General features: G+C 39.2%; 1 protein-coding gene across 7 annotated transcripts in view; it reads left to right on the plus strand.

Annotated features, from left to right (window-relative positions):
- ZNF385B (zinc finger protein 385B) overlaps positions 1-21,319 on the plus strand; it is a 175,395-nt gene that overhangs the window by 101,333 nt on the left and 52,743 nt on the right. For 5 of the 7 annotated variants that reach the window (XM_049812949.1, XM_049812934.1, XM_049812942.1 and 2 more), the window contains one exon: positions 14,026-14,156. The exons of the other annotated variants lie outside the window; for them this stretch is intronic. In XM_049812949.1, the coding sequence (XP_049668906.1) occupies positions 14,026-14,156 (131 nt within the window). The remainder of the gene's footprint in view (positions 1-14,025; positions 14,157-21,319) is intronic. 7 annotated transcript variants of the gene reach the window in all.

The following is a 21,319-nucleotide window of genomic DNA, read 5'->3' on the forward strand; positions in this document are numbered from 1 at the left end:
ACATCTTAAGTTTATAAAAGCAGCCTTGTTTCCCTTGGTTTTGCAAATACATGCAATTCAAAGGGAAAAGCAGAGGTATATTACAGATACAGTAAGATTTCTTTGTGTCTAAAAGTATACTCTTAGAAAATGCCTTCAACTGTGACTTCAAAGTCTTAGATGAATAATTCTCTCTCCGGTAATCTGGGTTGCAATTCATGGTTTTTACTTGGTAAAGTGAGTGCCACCAGTGAGTGGCATTATAACTACTAGAAACATCATGAGGAGGAGGAAGCCATGGCTTTGTAATAGCAGTATTTGCCCTCCTTGATGTCTTTTGCCAGTTCTTCCCACCTCACAAAACCAAAACACTCTTCTTTGAATTATGTAGTTTCAGCTCTTGTTAAGTTTTGAAAAGTTTAGAGATATAAAGCAACATTTCAAACCATATGTTTTCTGTAAAATACGTGCAGCCTTTCAGTCAGAAAAGCCTGCCTTTCATCAGTCTTATCAATCGCTAAGTATGGAGTGAGGTTAAATGTGCACGGTGCTCTTGAGAGAATTAAGAAGAATGTTTAAACATGAATTTAAAGCCCAGTGATTGGGAATTTAAGCTCATTCTTAAAACAAGAATCAGGACAGAGGAAAAAAAAAAAGTGAAGTGTTCATTGCTTTGTTCTTACTTCTCAGAATGATAGGCTCAATTATTTACTGTCATATAAACCCAGGGATTTAGAAAGAGAAAGGGTGAAGGAAATACATCTGCCTGTTCCAGCAGGCAAGCTGAAGACTGTATGCTACTTGGATCCATCTTTAAACTAGCATTTAGGATACTGAATATTAAGTTACTGACTGTTGCTTTTAAAATGGGAGTGAAATAATTGCACTTATTTTTAAGACAGTGCAAAGGATATTTATCGGAAGTGGGAGGGAGTTGCTTCTTAATAGAAATAATAACAGAATAGCCATCTTGCCTGATTTTTAATTTATGCAGCAAAATGCTACTGCATTGTAGTACCCCAAGCAACCAGTAGTGACAGTAATTTTGACAAGAGGATTGAGTGGATTTTTTCCTTAAGATACCCTTATCAGGATATTTCTTTTATCAAGCGTACTGTAAGGATTTGGAAGTTAATTTGAAGAGACGCCAATAAGAACACAACTGCAAATTATCCCATGGCAGAGGAAAGATAGGAAGTGTGGCAAGGATAATTTGACTAAACCATGAACTCTTTATGGACTCAAGCACAAGGACTGTATGTATAGGTAGGAAATGGAAAGTAGTTTAAATTACTAAGGATGATGAGGAAAGAGTAACATGAATGTGTAGGACAAAATTAGAAAATAACATGAGACTGAAATAAGCATCAAACTTTAAGAAATCTTTCTGTAAGTGCACTTACAATACTTACAGAATACCAAAGAAAAAGGTGGATTGTTATTCTGTGAATATCAGAGGAAGCCAAAAATTTTGGGTTGCATGATGCTGTTTTTGCATTATTGTTCGATAGAAAGATCAATTGTGTTAATGTGACAGTCATCAATATAAATAACAAAAACCTGTAAGAACAGGTCAGAGTGTCTCGATGAACCAGGATCTTCAAAACACTGGTTCTGACAAACGCAATGCAAGGATACTTGCACGGATGGAAATACCAGAGCTGTTATAACTTGTGAAGAGAAGACGAAGTCCCAGGGCACTACGAGGGGCAGTATCTTTAAAAGAGAAGAAAGAACAAACTGAGTTTAAGAACTAATAAATTATCTTCCTTTCGAAGACACGGACAAATGAATTAGGCCAAAATATACCAAGGACAAGAGGAGCCGAGTAATAACCAATGCAGCACATAAGCAGGAATCACTACTCTGTGAATGCAGGAAAGGATTGCTGTGCATCACAAGCTGAACACCGCCATGTTATCAACTAAGACAGATACCATCCTGAGAGATATAACACAATGTGGCAGGCATGAAATTTGTCTGCTACACTGCAAGAAAAGATGAGGGCTAGTTTAGGTGAGTCTGGATGAGAATAAGAAGCATCAGCACTCACAAAATTTTTCCTTTCAGCCGCCCCCATCTCAGTACTCTCCATGTCACAATTGTGAGTTCAGCTCGACCAGCTCACTGGTCTGATTGAAAGCAAATTTCTTTTTTGTTCATTTGTTGCCAGTTTGTTTCCAACTGGTCTGACTCCCTGCGTGTGCTCAAGGGGAATGTCGGGAGCGGAGGGGCGGTGGGGCTGCCCAGCCTGCTCCCAGTGTGGTCATGGACAGTAGATACAGGCTGCATGGCATGTTTCATTAAAATGCTTTCACGCTTTTTTTACATTGACTCTCATCTGTTTGTTTATCTTTATTTTCAGTATAGTGTTTGATTAATTACATTTAGTTTATGAAATAAATCATATTAAAGTGATATTAATTAGTCTCTGGAAAATTAGAGGTGACTTTTTTTGAAAGGCTTGTACTAGCTGAAGTCCTGTTAAAAGTCAGTTTGGATGTTTTGTTAAAATTTCTTCTTTGGTCTGTTCTCAATTTAACAGAAATATTCTGCTATAAATGGCTTTTTTTTTTTTTTTTCTTTTTTTGGTCTCTCTTTCTGAATGTAGCTGTGGGTAGGGTTGCCCAAGTTCATATCTTGCAGTCTTTGAAAATGTAACAGCATCAAAAGTCTTTATCGTCCAGCCCTGGCAGGGCTGGTGCACTGCTGCACCAGCAGAATAAGGTTTCTAGTCAGATACCAGTGTTTAATTAACGTTCAATAAGATCACGAGTGTGGTGATCTGTGCTAACAGATCTGTTAATTTGAAATCTATTGCCTTCATTCCTCCCTGTGTAATAGAGGGTAGATAGCATGTATTACAGTTCTGTGAATTTCCAAGTTGTTACTCGTTCATCAATCCTGACTTTGAGAATAAGTAAAGCAGTGCCCCTTAATTCAGGAGAGCCAGGATTTGTGGACTTTGATCTTCTGAATGTCATGACACCACACTGTCTGTAACTCTGTGCTCTGTGGTCCCCTTTTATGAACTTTTTAAATAATTCAAGCAGGCATAATTTCTTTTTTTTTTTTCCTTTTTTTCCCCCCCAAGTTATTTAAAATGCAGCTCTATAACAGCCAGCTAGGTAGTAACCCCTCTAAGTTTAATTCTAAGAATAATAGCTGGTAAAATGCCACTGAAATACACTTTATCAGTCTTTTAGGTTATATATGATCTGGTGATGTCAATAGCATGCTGCCTCCCCTCTGGAGTCAAGTTGCAAACACTCTTCTCAGGGGTAATTAAAGCTAAGCACACAGTTGCAACAGCCCGGATTTGTTCAGGCTTGCTGGTTGCCCACTGTCTCATAGCACCCAACATCACAAAAGCACCATGTTTTAATGAAAGGATTATTTATTTCTGAGTTTTATGCTGTGGCATGCTTAAATGCTGCAGAGGATGTGGATTGTAACTTTAGGGACTAAGGTAAGCATCATGGCACTGATTAACAGTGGGAAGCCTTTATGGAACTACATGGTCTGTGGTTTTTTTATGCTTTTGCTTTGCTAAAGTGATTCATGGTTGTGTGGTCATAGCAAAAACCTCTGCAGCTTCCGAATATTGTAAGGCACTGCTGAACTTGTAGTATTTGTTTTCCATTTGTAAATGGCCTAAAGAACTTTGGTCAGAAACGCATTTCGTGTGCTCTTTTCACAGCCAGGTTAAAGTACATTTATTTGTATTTTTAGGTGAGTGAAGTGCTGAGTCTGGCTCCTGCTTTCTTGAGTGGGGTGAGATCTCTATGCTTTTTGTGTTTCCAGTTACAGTACAACAGTGTGCACTGGTAACATGTAAAGCTCAAGAAACGGAGCTCTGACTTGTCCCTTGCTGTGACTTTTATGAGTGTGAGCTCTGAAAAGAAGGAGATGTAGTATGGCATCTGATTAGGAGAAAGTTGAAATCCTCCAGGAAATCCTATGAAGACATTCTTGTTGCCTTAGTTAGGGGCAACAGAGAGAGAACCAGGAAGAATCAGAGAAGTTTGGGAAGGAGAAGCTTTTTCCTTCTGTAGTATTAACTAGGAAATTATGAAATAGTTCTTTTTTAATTTAAACTACTTGAGGCCATCTAGGAATTTCTTCAGTAAACCAGTCTTAGAAAAAGGATTATATCACTTGGACTTAACTTAAACTGCATGTGTGGTAAATCTGCCCACTACCTTTACATGTTTGACCTCTTTTGGACCAGTGCTTGTATGCTGCGTGCCTTATGCTGTGGCAGAGCAGTTAATTCAGTGTGGAACGTAGGCTATGTGCACAGTATTATGAAGGTTTTTAAATCTGCCTTTATTCCCTGTCGAATTGTTTCTTATTTCTAAACAGAAGGATAGTGGTACTTCTAAAAGCATGTTCCAAGCTATGGAAATGATAGCAACTAAGGGGAAGATTGTGACTGAAATTGTGACTTTTGGGATGGAAAGGGGATAGGCTGGATGTTCAAACTTCTTTTGAAATTTCTGAAAAATTGAAAATTTTAATTGGAAGGAAAACTAGATTTCATTCAGTAGAGATCTTGGTTTCCATTGCAGATAGTTTGGATAGATCACTTTTCAACAGCCTAAATTAGCTGCTGTTGCAATGCTTTATCTGAAGGATATTTAGGGAGCAATACCCGTAGAAGAACTTACGAAAAGAAACCAAGAAGCAACTTAGGTAACTGTATTTTCTCGAGGTGATTGTGTAATATGTGAGAAAAGCAAATGAGGCATGAAATTCTCTGAGCTGTGAGGACTTTTAAGAGAGTTGGAAATTGTCTGATGTGGTTAAGTGATTAGACACATCTGTGAGGATTCATATGGGTCTAGACCCCTATTATCTTTGTGCACAGCATTGCTGAGCTGGTGGGTTGGAGTACTGAAGTGGGATAAGGAGCAAGAAGCCACCTGCAGACATAAATCCCCTAAATGTAAAAGCTAAGGCATAATGGTTTTGACTGACTAATAACAAAACTGTCACCCAGCAGCATTCCTGGTGATAGACGTGTTTGGTTTTAGTGGATAGCAACCCAGTCCGTCCTGAAAGAAAGTCTGTGTTGAGGCTCCCTGAGGGTTAGATGATGAGCTCAGTAGTGACAAAATTCAGGATAAGAGTAGGATTTTGAGAAACGTCAGGTTATATGGGAGGTGAAGTGATAACAGACTCTCTAAAAAGCTAACTGCAACCAAGTCCCATCCCTCAAATTATGAAACTTCTAAGGTAATGTAAATTGGGCTTTTTTTTGTCTGGTTCCTTACCAGTTTGTAATGAAGCATCGTGTTAAATCAGAATCCTGAATCGAGAGGGAAGGGAGTGTGGTACTTCATCCTGGAACACTCTCAGGCTTGATGCCCAAAACCTAAGAATGTGCACTGAGGAAAAAAACCAGGGAGTGGCATGGAAGTTGCACCATGCTCTGGACAAGATTGTGACTTCAGTAGGCATGTGGTGATGTCACGTTTTTAATTAAGGGTGACAGCAGAAAAGCAAATACCCTCTCTCACTGCGCCTTTGTGTTGGGAGAGTGGAAAGGGCAAGAGGGGGCCTGGTTTAAATAAATAAAGAAAAAGGATCCTAAGAATTTCAGAAAGATCTCCATTAGAACAGATGGCAAGAGAATAGAGAGCTGAAAAAGACGCAGCTGGTTTTTCTGTCATACTTGGAAAACTTCAAAGCGAAAACAACTCCAAAGTGTTTCCTAGAAGCAGATAAGAACAGAGGAGGGGGCAGAGCTGCTCGCTCAGGCTGTGGATACCAGAGGGAGAGGCTTGAGCAAGCCAGGAGATTCTGAGAAAAAGAAACTGGGATAGACTGCAAAGCTCCAGCTGACTTTAATGCAGGCAGGAGCATTGCATTTATTAACAGTTGTCACTGATTAGAATAAAATCCAACTTACTGAGCTTGATGGTGTTAAGCTCTGCTTTCCAGTCATACAAATTGTCTTGGTTGCTTTAGAAATCTAGAGAATTAGCTCTTTCAAGAAACGAATGACAAATGTTTCCATACTACCTATAGATAATAGCAAATTGCAGTTGAACCGCAGCCAGCATGTTTCTTCTAAATATAGTGAAGGATCTTCTGTAATTTATTTAATTGCTTAGACTTGACAAGGAGCCAGTGCTAACAAATACTATACTGCTTTAATACTAATATAGTACTTCTGGAGTTCTCTTGACTTGGGAATATAAATGCTGTAAAAAACGTGTGGAACAGTGTAGCACAATTGTTCTAAAATTTAGGCTGTAGGTTGTGCAGGTGTGCAAGTCTTTTCTCAGCCGCGAGAATACAAGAGTGGCGGCTAAAGGAGAAAGAGGACAGGAGCGCTAGTCACATGTTCTGCAAATCCAGGGAGGAACAGGGCTCTTCTAAATGTTATGATCAGGCAATTGTAACACAGTTATTTAAGGAAAATGCAAGATAATCTGTTCCACATCTAATTATTGGACTTCTCTTCCCACTCCATCTGTTCTGGTATCTTCTATACAAAACCTACGGGGATTCCTCTTGTTATTGAAAACTATTAGAAATGCAGTCCAACTGCAAGGAGAATTGAGATTTTTCTTGTTTAGTGTTTTGATGTATTCGTCTCTAAAATACTGAAATTACAGTTTCCTATTATTATGCCTCTACCCCCCCGCCCCCCGTAAATGTCATTATTTGTTCTCCATGATTTTGATGTACTAAACGTAGAGATTAAGTAAATAAATATTGACACAGTTCTTTTGAATATTCATAATATTATAGTAGAGGATTTCAATATCAGCTTTTCCATGATTGTATTCATATCAAGTATATGCTTGGTATTTATGACCTGTAGTCTACATTTTAATTTTTTGAAATTAACATCCTTCAATCACAAGACATTGGAGATGGAAAAGTTAGATAGGCAGAAGAATATTAATAATTCATGGAAGATAATGTAATTCCAACTCAGCCCCTAATATTTCAATGAGGAAGGGTCTGATCTAATGAAGATTTGCTTACCTGTAAGTACAGGTAGGTTTATCTTTTTAGCATTCTTATGTGAAATACATGCAATATATAGCTATACTTCTGATTGTAAATGAGCTATATATAATTATCAATATTAGGTAAGTAAATGATGGTTGACTTTTTGGATTGATTAAATGCCAGAGCTTCCATTCATTTCAGCAGCACCAGATTTCAATTTATTTTTGGTATTGACCTAGTTGGTGGAATCCTATATATATTTGAAATGTAGAAATACCTCATTTCACGGTATCTGATTTTATACAAAATGAGAATATGGAATTCTGTTAGCACGCCTTCATAGAACATTTATTTCTAGATGGATAATAATGGAAATACTTCATGATCAAGCATACTGGAAATCATGGTTTAATTTGTAGGGAGAGAATTTATGACATGTTTTTAAGATGTCATTCTTGAGCATGAAGAGCTTAAACTGTACAATATATAGATAATCTGTATGTTGCAGTGAAGTTGCATTAAATGCCTCTGGGTTTGCTGAAACATCTACTGAAAAAAATAAAATCAGAATGGAGTGCAAAATATTTCGTATGTCATTTTCTATCCTTATGTTGCTATGGAAGGCTAGACCTGGACCAGTGCTTTCTTACCACTTGTTTTACAACTGTTACACAGAGTAGTTCTTGCTTAGTGCTGTTGAGTAGCCATAAGCTCTACACCAGTTCTTGCTACCTTTCCTTGTGGCTTCTGAAAAAAACCCACATCTTTTGAGGATTTACCCATTTTTATTTGCCAAACATTCATGGGCATGTATGGTTTGTGCTTTTAAAATCGTTAATAAGTCAATGGAAGGTCTGACTGCTCCACTGATATCTTAGTAATGTTTAAGTGGTATGAATTCAGTGCACTCTCCAAGTTTTAAAAGATGTGTGTGTATCAGTATCTCTGGTTGTGATCATATCAACTCCCAAAGGAGCTGCATCCTCAATCATTAGAGTTAGTTTGTATCGTGCCCTGGGGGCACAGAAGTCCTTAGTGTTTTTCCCCTTGTCAGCAACTGGAGGCTATGCCATGTCATATATGTTGGGCTTCTGCTTCAAGTTATTTTTAAAAATAAGTTGCCTGGATAGTAAGTTATCTCTTAGGATCGTGTTAATTTTCCGTTTGGGAAAATTTGTTGAAGTAATGATCTTATCTCTCCTTGACTATACTTTTGACAGACTGGAATCCTGATGGGTATCATAAGTCTCATTTACCATAATACCATATTATAAGGAAGCAATGTTTGTTCTGCAGAGTGAATCCTGGGGGGGGAAACCCCCAAACAACTACTAAAATGCTGTATTTATTCACATTGCTTTTTATTTAAGAGGGGAGAATGTTTTAAGGTTCGCCTCTGAGTATTATTAATGGAATGCTTCTAGAATAGCTTTTTCCTTAAGCATTTTTATATCAACACCTGCTGTTCAGAAACTCAGAATTATTGTACTTGCACTTGTTTTTAGCAGTTTATCTTGGGCATAAACAGAATCACATGACATTCTCTAATACCCATTTATAGCTGTAACTAAACAAACAAAATGAGAAAAATTCTGAATCCTGTAAACTGATCATACTAAGAAAGAGAAAAGACTAATATTTATATTAAGTATTGGGAAAGATCTCAGGGGCTAATGTCATATAAATACTGAAACTACAAAATGTAGTGACTTGCAAGTGATTGATTTTTACCTGTCAATTATGAGAAAAAAAAGTAGTGAAAGCAGATCTGGGGCATGATGCAATGGCAGCATCAGATATAAGGGAAGAAAGCTATTAAATTTTTTATGGTGTGAATTTCTGCAGTTAGGTGGGTTGTTGGTTTTTTTATAAACTTAATTTCATTGTGCCGATCTTCCCATAAAGCTGCATATAAGCAAGTGTAGTAAAGTCTTGTGCAAATAGGGTTTTTTTTGCTAGTGGTGTTTTTGGGGGGGGGTTTAGGTTTTTTGCAAGGCATAGGCAATAGAGCTGAAAAGATTTTTTTATTCAATATGAAAGCCTAGGTACTACCTCTGGCTCTAACTGGATCATAAAACTGGTTTTTGAGCCACATGCTGAAGTAAATATTTCTGACAATGTTCAAAACTTCCACTGACAAATTAATAAAATGTACTGAAACAGTAGGGTCCCAGAAAAAGCTCATAGATGAACTCATGCAGAATTATCTCAGAATCCTTCCAGAGAGCCATTTCAAATGTGTCCTGCCTGGGCTTCCATCTTCTAGAGCTCTGAAGGAAAATGCTGTAAATGGAGATGACGGTGTGAGATCTCAAGGCAGGGCGGCTGTGCATAGTGTGGTTGCAGTCCATAATGAATTCAGCCAACGTGGGCAAAATGAAAGGGACAAAATGAAAGGATGTCATCCATCCTTGAAGGGATACTGTTGGCTCAAGCAGTGTCTGAAAAAAGCCACGCTAAAAAGGTCAGGGGAAGAGGAAGCCCAGAACTGACCCATCCCATCAGTTATATCATTACTGTTCCCTGGCCAGATGAGACTACTCAACATTGGTATAGAAAGTAAAGGTTCCTCATAGCTGAAAATGCTCAGACAGTTCAGGGATGAAAAAGCCAGCAAAGCCAGCATAAACTGAAGACTTTCAGTGTAATGGGTGTAAGTAGTGGTGGGTGTGAATAACTCAATGTCCCTTTGAAGTTTTCCCAAATACTGTCCATGGCACAAGTTAAAACAAAGGCAACCATGTGCAATCTGAGGTGGATGTGGGTTGTCTGGTTCACAGTAATTTGTCAGTTGGATACTTTTATTCAGTCCTGATAGCCCTTCAGTTACTCTTCCACTGCTCCTGTTCTGACTGTGGGCTGCTTCCTTGGATTGGAGAATTAAAACGTTGTAGTAACATCTTTAGATAATAGAAAAAGGGGAGAGACTTGAATATGGCTTTAGATTTCTCTATATTTGCCTTTAATGAAGATTTTGGAAGAGCATGCTTTCAAGTCTGGAAAGTAATTAATTGCTTTAAGTATGCTCAATTTGTTCACAAAACATGTTTTAGGTGAGTAAGTTTTGTGACAGAATTGGGTTTTTCGTGTAATGATTCGTGTATTGACCCAAATCAGAGGAATTAATGTGCAGACGTTACACCTTTTTTTGTGTTTGTCAGTGATAAAGATAAGCACTTAGGGAGAAAATCATAGAAGTAATACTTCCACAGGTAGTTTTCAGGAGGCACAAAGAGAGAAATTGTGTGCTCAATTTTGACTGAATTTGACAGCGCTCTTACTTGAAAAAGATGAGCAGTGGCTGTTAACCATGGCCAAAGTTAACTGTGATTGCCAAAACTGCGATCCTGCCAGTCTTGGCTTCTGCGGTTTTTCTGTGAAGCTGCAAAAGAGCTTGGCGGTGGGGTTCAGGGGCAGTTGTTGGTAGAGGCTCCTCGAGCCCCCGTGTCATCTGCCCCCCTTCTGGCTCCCGGGTAAAGCATGTCTCACTGGCCCCCGGGAGTGACCATACGAGACTTTCTAATTACTTCCCCAAAATATCACTTTCACTGCTTAATCTATTAATTACGTGCCTTTTTTGTTAGAGACAGATCAGAGTTGGGTAAAGATGATGACCTTTCATAACTTTTGCAAAAACATCAGTGTCCCAGTACATTGCAGTGGGCATGAAGCTACATGTATGCAGCTGAAGACAAGCAGCATCTGTTACATAGGGCCTTGTTTTTTAGATAAATAAGTGTAGGAGGAAGAAAAACTTTTAGTAAAACGAGACATTTTGGATCATCTGCTCAGATGAAAACCTGTTTTCCTCCTCTTAGACAAGGGTCAAAGGGGCCAGTGAGGATCAGTGCCTTTTGGCAAAGTCTGTCTGCTGCTTGCACCTCCAGTACATAGGTAACTCCTGCTGGGGGAGCCAAAATTGAAGTTAAAAGGTAAAATACTGTTTAAAAATTATGAAGCTGGAATGAGCAAATGAATTTACAAGATGAGTTATCTTTATGCCAAAGATTTACAAGTAGGTTAAAACAATCCGTGTTTGACATGGTAAGTTGTCTTTATCATTAAAATGCTAATGAAATGGTAAACATCTGTTAAATTTATGAAGATAATGAAGCTTGTCAGCTACATCTTTCTTGTACCAGTATTCCTGCTTAGCTCAGGTTTGCATACAGATTTGGTGGAGAGGTGGTGAGAATGTTTGACCTTTGGGAGCAATGCCAGTGTAAAACTGTGCCCTGTTCTGTTTGATTTGATGATTTTTGTCCTGAAGTGCTTCTACCTGTAGTTTAGGTCATCTTTATCTGATCATTCTTCCAGAGGCTTTCACAGGTGGGTCTGAAAAATCAAACTTCAGTCAAACGGGGTCACTGGTATTTGATTGGCAGTAGTTGAAGTAGTAAACTGGCAAACAGAAGTGAACAAATTTCTTATTATTAATGCCTCCACTAATCAGTCTGGTAGGTGTGTATGTTTTCTATTCTGTACGGACTCCAAATGTATCCTAGTCTACTGGTTATATATTATTCGGGTGGCAGAAACACCATGGACTGCAAAACTGCAGGCAGATTTCAAATGTCTTTGTCATGTGAAATGGTCTGTACTCAGCCAAGGAGTATGAAGAAGATTGCATTGTTTGCAGGAGGGTGCTAATTGTTTTTTTTAATTTTTAAAAACTTTTATGCCAAATGCTTTCTATACCTTGATTAAAGACAGCATCAGAAACCTAGCTTAACTCTGATTTTTAATGTCAGTCACAATTTAACTCTATTCTGTTATATTTTTTTTCTGTAAAATTTAGTTAAAATATGTAACCATGGCTTCATTGAAGTATGTGTATGTAAAGAGAGGATAGGTCTTTTTTAACTTCATGGATCTTTAATTGCTTATGAACTTCAAAGTGAAACTTGTAGCAGTTAGATTGATGATGGCACTTTATGGACTTTAGATAATTGAATACAACATAGCTGCTGTTTGAATACAACTCTGAAATCCAAATTATGGAAATCTACTGTTTCAGAACCAGCTAGTAGAAATAATCATCGTTTTTGCAGTTGAAGATATTTTCTTTGGATAAATCCTCTGACACGCTGCTTTCCTCTTGATGCAGTTTTTTCATTATGGATATGAAGAAGAAACTATAGCCATGTTAGCCTTTAGCTTTTTGACGTTTTTGACTCCACTTGAATAAGCTTTGACTTACAGTTAATTAAGCACAACTGTCAAAGAGTTTCATGGGCTTATGCAGAAACAAACCTTACATTTATGAAAGTATTGGGGTAGGAGAAAAGAGAGAATATTCTGGGAAAGTGTCTCAAGCCTATTTTTCCTTTTGTGCAGCTCAGTTGGGGTGTTGTTCGACAGTCCTCTCTCCAGTTCTTTCTCTGTCAATGACCCATCTTTGTGCAATCATCACACTTTTCCTATAGAAAAAAAACAGAGAATAGATTATAGCCTGCTATTCATCTGCTAGACCATAATATAATGTTTACTGTGCTGCAGCTGTGATCAAAATGACTGTCTCTCCATCATCTACAAAATCTGAGCTCAGGGCTAGTTATAAGTGTTTAGTCGTTCAAAAAAATCCATGCAGCCCCATCTGGCTTCTGAACTCAGCTTTCCTCTTGGATACCGTAAGATGGGTTTGAAATTGTGTCTGTGGAGGCAGAATGATGAGATGAAAAGGAGGGAAATTTCTACTCTGCCTTCAGTTTTGCATGTCCTTAACAGGGAGAAAGGGAGATTCCTTAATGGAAGACTGGTACTCAGGCAGCCCATGTGGATTGCCTGGCATCTCGTAAGTAGATGTAAATGATTTGATTTTATGGGAGAAGAGAGGGAAAATTGCTTGTTTACTTTTCACCTTCCCCCCACCTACCCAAACTGGATTTAAAAAGCTCAGATGACTTCTCTGAGAAAAAGCCTAGATATTGTGTCAGCTCTGCTTGAGACCAGAGAAACTCCTAAGAGGACTGTTATGCTCCTGGCTGATGTGCTGGCCACTGGTGAGCGGGAGAAGGAGGTAATTATGGAGAAATTCTGGCAGAGGTAGGAGAGGCAGACAGTGACTCACCTTCCTTTAGAGGCGTGGGACACCTGTGTTCCAGTGCCTGCTCCAGTTGGTGTTGAATTATTTATTCAACCCAGGAAGGAGAAACTGAGATTTTTTTTTTCTTCTTTTTTTTTCTTTTTTTTTTTTTTTTCATTTTTTATTTCAGTGAGGGAAATTTTATTTGAAATCTATTTTGTATGATTTCAGGAAAATAAAAATACTCTCGCAGGGATAGCTGGAAGCAGTGTACTAGGCACACTATTGTATGAATAGGGCAGATAGCTAGTTAAAAAAGAACATTTGGACATCTGTGCCTTCCTATTCCTTCGGGGTCTTGCTGAGGAATGATTCTCAAGTGTATACAGAAAGAATTTCAGCATGTAGATTACTGGAAGGCTCTTGTTTGGAGAGAAAGATCTGGGCTCCAATTAAGAAAATGCTAGTTTGCATTGCATGTAAACAGTTGTGTTCGTTTATGTGCTGCTGATTATTTAATTGTTGGCTGTTTTCTAGTATTTGCCTTACACTGTAAAAAAAGGCATTTTTTTAAATCTTAGGTGAAATGGTGTTTATGCAGTGCCTGGCAGCTACTGTCAGAAGAGGAAAAAAATAAACACACAGGTCACCATTTAGAAACAAACCTCTGGATTTCAGCTTGCATGTATTGTCTGTGCTAGCGGATCTAATAGGCAACCATGAACTGCAAAAGCATCTGACTTTCATGGGCACCCATCCTGGCCTTTTTGGCACAGAAGAATTTTTCAGCTTTAGAAAGGATTTATTCGACCTGCCAGTGTGATTTATATACCATATGTCTCCTCTTCATTGTCTGAGTATCCATGGCCATAGGGAAGCGCTCTGCCTCATCTGTAGTGTGCGGAAATAGGTTTCTTTTAATGATATTAACTCCTATGGAGCCACTTTATTACCCCCCTGTATTATTTTTTCTTGGCGGTTGTGTCAGCTATGCTGTGTGTGATGTGGAAAGGAGAATACTATGAATTCCTGGTTTTGTTTGCTCTTGGCAGGCACTACTACACTTCCCACCCTTGTGCGCACACCTACCTTGATGATGCAGCCTTCCCTGGATATCAAACCCTTTATGTCCTTCCCTGTGGACAGCAGCTCTGCTGTTGGATTCTTCCCAAATTTTAACACAGTAAGTAAAGGTGTTTCCACATCTAGTTTCAGTGTATGCTTTCCAAGCTGGTTGTAATATCCAGTATTGAAGCTGCTTTAAAACAGTGCATCGCTTACACAATTCTAGAGAACCCTTTTTGTCTGTGCTGTGATGGTTGCTGTTCCCTGTGTGAAAGGCTTGGAGTGGTACCCAGCCTTCTCACTGTGAACGGGCTGATCCTTTTTTAACTTGCTCTGTTGGGGTGGTGTTTGCACACCGAACCCCCCCCCCGCCCTGATAGAGATTTGATGAGTGATAGAATCATTTTGAGCGTTTGCCTGGGCATGTGCATTTCCATGTGCTGTAAAAAAGAAGAAAGTAAAAGCTAATGGAAAAACAGGTATGACAGGTAAGGCCTAGATCCTCCAGAGATGTGAATCAAGTCTATAACAGCCAGTGAAGCAACTGGAGGATCTTGTTAATTCTGTATAATAACAATAAAGTCTAAAATGGCTTAGCTAGCCAATGTGAAAAATGTGAACCTGCTACTTTGTTTATGGTAAAGCATCTTGGGTTTTTAAAAAAAAAAAAAATTGCCAAAATGATGCTCAATGCTTCTGTAGTTCTCCATGTTTATCAGAGCAGCAATAACAAAAATACCCTCTTCTGTAGTTCTCATTTCTTTAAGAGCTCATGAAATGGTTCTGAATGTTATCAAAATGCTTTTTTTTTGCTATCACACTTTATCATTTGTTTAATTAATTATTATCTTAAATGCATTAGTACACCAAAGCCAATGTTTTGCATGTTGCCTGTCAGGTTTCCATGCGTGGAGGTAATTCAGCATGGAACGAGTCGACAGATAGTAAGCTAATAGCATCAGGAAGGAAACTGCTCTAGGTCATTTCTGCCAAGTCAGCGAGTATGATCTGTTCGTACGTGACCGTTGCCTGACCTGTACAGCATCACACTTGTCGCTGTAATTGAGGGGGGGTGGAAAGGGAAGCAGTGTCACCACCGCCAGACAGTGATCGGCTGAACCACTGCCAAGTGTCTCCTTTCACAAACTCACCTTCTGTCTGAAGTTAAAACATCAAGAGGATTTTTTTAATTCATGACTTGTAAATACATCTTGCTGACAAGCCTTGTGCTACAGCACGCGGTGCTGTGGGATGGTTATGAGGTAACGTATCAGCCAGCTTCTTTCAAATGTCAGCAGCCCAATGCATATTATAAACAGTAGCAAATATTACTAATTCAATGCAAAACGTATATGTGAAAATTGTGCATTTATGAGGGAGATGCAGGGATGTGCAAGTGTACAGATTGGGGAGTACGTGCATGTGCATATGTACAAAGAGTTAAAGATTAAAAAAAAATCCAGGCATGTTTAAAGTGCAGGACCAAAACTCGATACAATTTTAAGGAAGCAGTGTGTCATTCTCATCTAGGCATGATGCAGTTCATATTAATTTTCCATCCTCTTTCCAATACATTCAAGAATTTTGTGTTATTGATTTGTCTGCTTTCCAGTTGCACTGTTTTTATAGGTGAGCTTTTTCACAGAATTGTGCATAAAGACTTGGAGAACTTTTTCTTTAGGGATGCTGTAGTTGTGGAGTCAACCAACATTATTTGCTTACTGGTGGTATTATTGAATGTCTGAGTTGCAGTAGCCTCTAGAGACAGATTAATTTGGGCATTTAGACTGGTTTTGCCTATGTACACTAGCTTTTGTTTATCTGGGTTACATTCAGTTTGCCTAATTCCTGGAGTGTTTATCCTTCACACCTGTCATTCCTCTCCAAACTTCTGTGGGTTTTATTAAAAAAAAGAGGCCTGGGGTAATCAGCATATATTGTTGACTCAGTGTCTACTTCCTCCCTTGGAATTCTTGATAATTATATACAATCATGCCGCTATGCACCACACACACCGCATGTTTAAACTCTTTTCTTTGGGGAACAGTGGTTTAGTACTACTCTATTTCTAATTCACAGACTTTGCCATTTATCTTGCAGGTATTGATTTTCCCTAACGGTCTTTTACAATGGACTTTAAAGCTCATTGGAAAACTGAATCACTCATGGTTACCTACTAACAGGAACAGTGAATGCCAGCTGTCAGGCACTTTCTTTCTAACTTAGCACCAGCTTTGCAAATGTAGATTTCTATGTTTCTGTATATATAATCTTTTTTTCTTTTTCACTGTAAAGTGGGGGGGGGAGTATGTAAAAGTTTGTAAAAAGCCTTTTTCCAGAAGATAATTTTGAGTGAGTAGAAGTTAAATCCCGTTGACCCACAATGTATGCGTCATCCAAAGTGCCATAATTTTTCATCTTGTGCAGGAACAGAATATTAGAAGAGCTTTTGGTCCCTTCCCCCCACAAAGCCATCATTTGCCTTATGGATCAGTCAGGAAGTCTATGCACTTCACTCACAGGAGGACTTGTCAAGGACTGTAGACAGTTGAAACCCCTAGTGTGCAGCACTCGATCTCTTTGCCTTCAGTAGGACTGAGGGGACCCTGCAGCATGTGCCAGGGCTGCTGTTCACGCTTGCATGTGTTCACTGAAGGTGGCAAAAAGAAATGTGGTCTCAAGAGAAAACTTCTTTGGATCCACCTGTTCATTTTCAATGGCAGTCTGTTATAGCAACATTTTTCTAAACCTTGCCAGGAATTAGTGGTTTCTAACTTAATTTCAGTGGCCTGAAAAAAGAAAAGTTTCTGCCTGGGAGCTTGATACAGTAACTACCAGGGCAAGAAAAACAAGGTAAAATGTATTAACTACAAACATGTTTAAAGGAACACCCCCTACAGTGTTTCCAAAAGAACTTCTGTTATTTATGGAAATATGTTTAGGATCTGGGGTAAACCCTTTCTTACATAGTTAACTTCGACAGTTTTCAGTTCTGAAAATGTCTGTGATGCTCCAGATGAAACAGTGTTCCCATTTCATTTGTGAAAGTGTTCTGATCACTTCCTTCTCTCCACATGGTGTACTTTCAAATGAAGCACTGAGCAGACCTTGATTTTTTAAAAAAAAAATGCCTACCCCACGTATATCTTATTTTCTTGACGGAATTGTGTGATTTAGTTTAAAATGCCTCCCTTCTGTTTCTCCTAAAAACATTAATAGTTCTAAAGATGCTGTGGATGTATGTATAGTACTTACCAATTCATGCCCCAATTAAATTTGTCTTTGTTCTTTAGGACTTGCTTATTATATAGGAAAAATTAACTGGGGAATGATTGCACTGCCTCCTTGGATACATGCCATTATGCCGTTATTCAGTTTTTGTTTCAACACATCAGCCAGAAAGGGATCTTCTAAGGGCAGAATGAAGCAGAGAGGATTTGCAGAATAGGTGCTCTCTTCTTTCCTGGTCTTTTCACAGCACCTGCAAATAGTTTTGTCAGAACAGGACAGGCATGATTAGACTGTCACAGCCTGAACCTGAGTTGCTGCACAGAAGGACAAACCCTCCCTCAGAAGTGCTGCAGCAGCAGATCCAAAGGTGACATCATGTTTGTCCTGGCATCAAGTTCTAAAAGCTCTTGCTCAGTTACTCATACCCCTCTGTCTGAAACGCATCGCTTGAATCAAATTCTTGGCTGGTATTACTTAAAATGTTCTTGTTTATAGCAGAACGGTAGACAGCATTACAGGAACTCCCCAAATTGGTACCTCCAATTTGGAACGGTTGCTGTACAAAAAGGTATTGTTTAAGCGGAGCTCTTTTTTAGCACGCTAAAATGATTCCTTAACATGTAACATCTTGCATATCGATTATGTTTAAAGATCTGTAAGAATTCAAAGTCAAGTGCATACAGTCAGTGGATATCAAAGTTAAGATTACTGTGGTCCCCATTGTATGTTTATTGTAATGTAATCTTGAATTTTACACTTGCTGGTTTCCACTGTACAGCTTCATCTTCTGTACTATTCTTTCTCTACACCCCCCTGATTCTTTGTCTCATTTCATCCGTCTTTTGTACTGAATAAGGAAAAGATGCTTTGTGATCACATCATGGTAGGTTATAACGATGCATGTGCTAAAGTGACTGAAAGCCAGGATTTATCTTGCAAGCCAAACTTAATGATCACTGTCTGCATCTCCCTATAAAGGATTTATACTCCTCAGGAAAAAAAAAAAAAATCTCAAAGCTCCAACGTGTTCTACCTCATCCTGAAGTGAGAGCAGCACTACATGATTCAAATTTAGTCAAAGTGGTACAGCCAGGGACCCGTCAGTCTGCACAAAAGCAGCATCAGCAACTTCGCAGATTCTATCATCATAGAAAATAATCAGCAATTCATATGCTTCCTTCTGAGTTTGTTATGGCCTCAGGGGTAATCAAAGATTATAGCGTCTCTTGTAGCTTTCACATTAGTGAAATATTTTCCATCTAACTAGCCCATGATTGGTTTCTAAATGCTGGTTCGTACCTCCATATTTTAGAGGACACACGGGTTAATGTGGCCTAGTTACTGCTTCAGTGTCTGTTTCTCTTCAAGTAGGTTTATGCTGATTCTTTATATTAGAGTTCCCTCAGTCCCCTCGTGAAGTGGACCAGAAGTATTTTACATCTGCCAGGGAAGGTGAGCCAGCTGGAATGGGCTACAGGAAGGGAAAGAGGAGCTGACTAGTAACTTAGTCAGAAATCTCTGTCTCTTCTCCAGCATTAGCCCTGCCTGGACTAAGTAACCCTGGCCTACCCCTGAGACAACTACTGGGAGGGACTAATTTGCTCTTTCCTCTTCTGCATTTTCAATTATGTCCCTCATTTTTATCTGCTACCTATCTAGTTCTCATTTGAAGGGCCCGGTAATCAGCCAAGGCAGGAGCGGAGGTCTGCCCTCCCGGAGTGCAGTGCAGGATAAGAGCGCAGGGCGCTCGCCCCGCCGCCTTCGCTCGCCCCTCTGCGCCAAGTGCCTCTTCTGCGTTTGGCACGGCACTGCGGCTCGGGAGCTTTCTCTGTCCTTAGCAGCGTCTGAATTCAGCCGCTTACCGCCCTGCTCTAGTGCCAGAGTACGCTCTGGAGCTCAGGATTGTATACAGGAGGAGCAAATCACAGATGCAGCCGAGTGGATGCTGCCAACCCATTATCTATGGTCCTCTTTTATCTAAGCAGTCTGTCCCTGTGCTCTGATTTCCCCTTTTCCCTTTCGTAAAGTGCTGGAGGGAAGTGACCTGCTCTGCTCCTCTCCCTCTGAAACACTTTGCTGCAGACAGCAGGTGGTTTTGTAAGAGCTATACTTCACACTCATTAACGGCACAGAAAGGAAATTTAAGCAATTAACTTAGAAGGAGAGGTGTTTTGTGGGGTAGCTGGGTATTTTGTTTGGGATTTTTGGTTGGTTGTTTTTTAAATCAAGAAACGGCAAGACTTTTTTCTTACGGACGTTTTTATACCCTTTTTTTATAGTCGTGCAGGCACAAAAAGCACTTCAGGTTTGCCTTCTATTTCTCTGTCAAGCACGTAAAAACATTCCTATTTCACTTTTAGTTATTAGGGATATAATAGTTCATGTTTTCCAAGTCATAGCCGGAATCATCCAAACTACAACGTGAGGCATCAGCCCACTACCTTTTATAAAGGGAATAGAAGAGAATAATAGGTGGTTTCCCAGATTCTTACAGGTGAGGAAAGCAGACGTTCAGGAGCCACATAATAAAGCCCAAATTCTGGCAGCACAGACCTCTGCTCTGTGGCTTTCTCCTCTGACTCTCTCCTCTCGCAGTACCTGGCTGAAGAGCCCCTTTACCCTCCATGTCTTCCTCTTTTCAGTTTCCTGTACTCCCTTTTCTTTGTGTCCTTAGGCTTTTTGTACCAAGCCAGGAATTCCTCCTTGTCTTTCTATGGCTTTGGTGCAAACCAGCAGAGACCTCTTTCAGCTGCAGTAGCAGGTTTTGGAAGAATTCTTCTCAGCCTTTGGAGGCCCTGAAAAATGCTTGTTTAAGGTGGTATATTTTTCCCACAAAATACTTGAGCCATTTCAGCTTAAGCTTTCAAAAAAGATTGAGCTTGAAGCAAACACCTGGTAAGATACACGGTGTTAGATATGGGGGAAAAAAAATGCTGCAAAAAGCAGGGAGTTTTCAATCAATTTCTGAGAGCTTTTACAGTCTGTGGTATTTTAACATAAAGATGCAGGTTCCCTAATTCCTGTCAGGAATCTCTTGAAAGAGCAACTCTGTTAAATCGATGAGCCTAAATAAGTACTTTTCTGCCTTGTTTCTAGCCTTTAATAGATATTATTCTCAGGAAAAAAAAAATCTTAATTAAAATAATGCAGACTGGCTTTAAGGGAGAATCTCTTGAAATATTGTTTAAAGGTTCCTGTTGCTTTGTATTTTCTCTAACAAGAATTGGATGGATGAGCTCCCTCCTCTCAGTTTTCAGATCAGCAGCCAGATAGGAGGAAGTGCACCGGTGAGAAACAGAAGTCACCAGGTGCAGTAGCCTGTCCCTACCACTTTACAGGAGCTCAGCATCCACAGTATGGTTTTTGAAAAATTATTCCTAAATTGCTGCAATACATCCGTTACTGTGCATACAAGTAATTAGGTCATCAGCCTAATTCTTTAAAGAAATAGTTTCTGCATACAAATCCTACTGTTTGCTGAGTCCTCCAGAACATCTATTCCTTGGCTATGTGTTTCATCTCTGTCTTTACCAAAAGCTTGGAGTTAGTCTCTCCAACACTTCAGCGGTATTTATTTCTTTTACTGGTTAGCATAAGGAGAAGCTAAGAAGCCTTTTATCTTCATTGAATAGCTTTCTTCTCGATTTAGTAGTATGTTCATGACACAAGGAAGCCCGTTAAAGGGAGGGGGTTGTTAGCTGTAAATATTTTAGGCATTAGACCACTGAAGGATAGTTTGCAAATAGACTGTAAGGAAAACGTCTTCTCTCAAAGCAAGCAGGTGCAAAAGTGTAGTTTAAGACAAATAAGGTACATGTGTTGCACCACTGTGCTTATAAAGGATTTGCTACTTTCTAATGATGTCTTGTCCTAAGCAAAATCCTAGAGTGGCTTTAGAGAAATCTAATTCTTCATGTATCTGATGATTACAGAATTGGCTGCTTTTGCAGCATCCTGGCTGTATGTGGCTGGCTTTCCTGCCCTCCCTTAGACCTTTGTCATATTGTTCCACAAGAAACTAAGAATTACTGCAAAAATTATTAATTAATA

The sequence above is a fragment of the Accipiter gentilis genome, chromosome 1, assembly GCF_929443795.1.
Source record: "Accipiter gentilis chromosome 1, bAccGen1.1, whole genome shotgun sequence".
Taxonomy (NCBI): Eukaryota; Metazoa; Chordata; class Aves; order Accipitriformes; family Accipitridae; genus Astur; species Astur gentilis.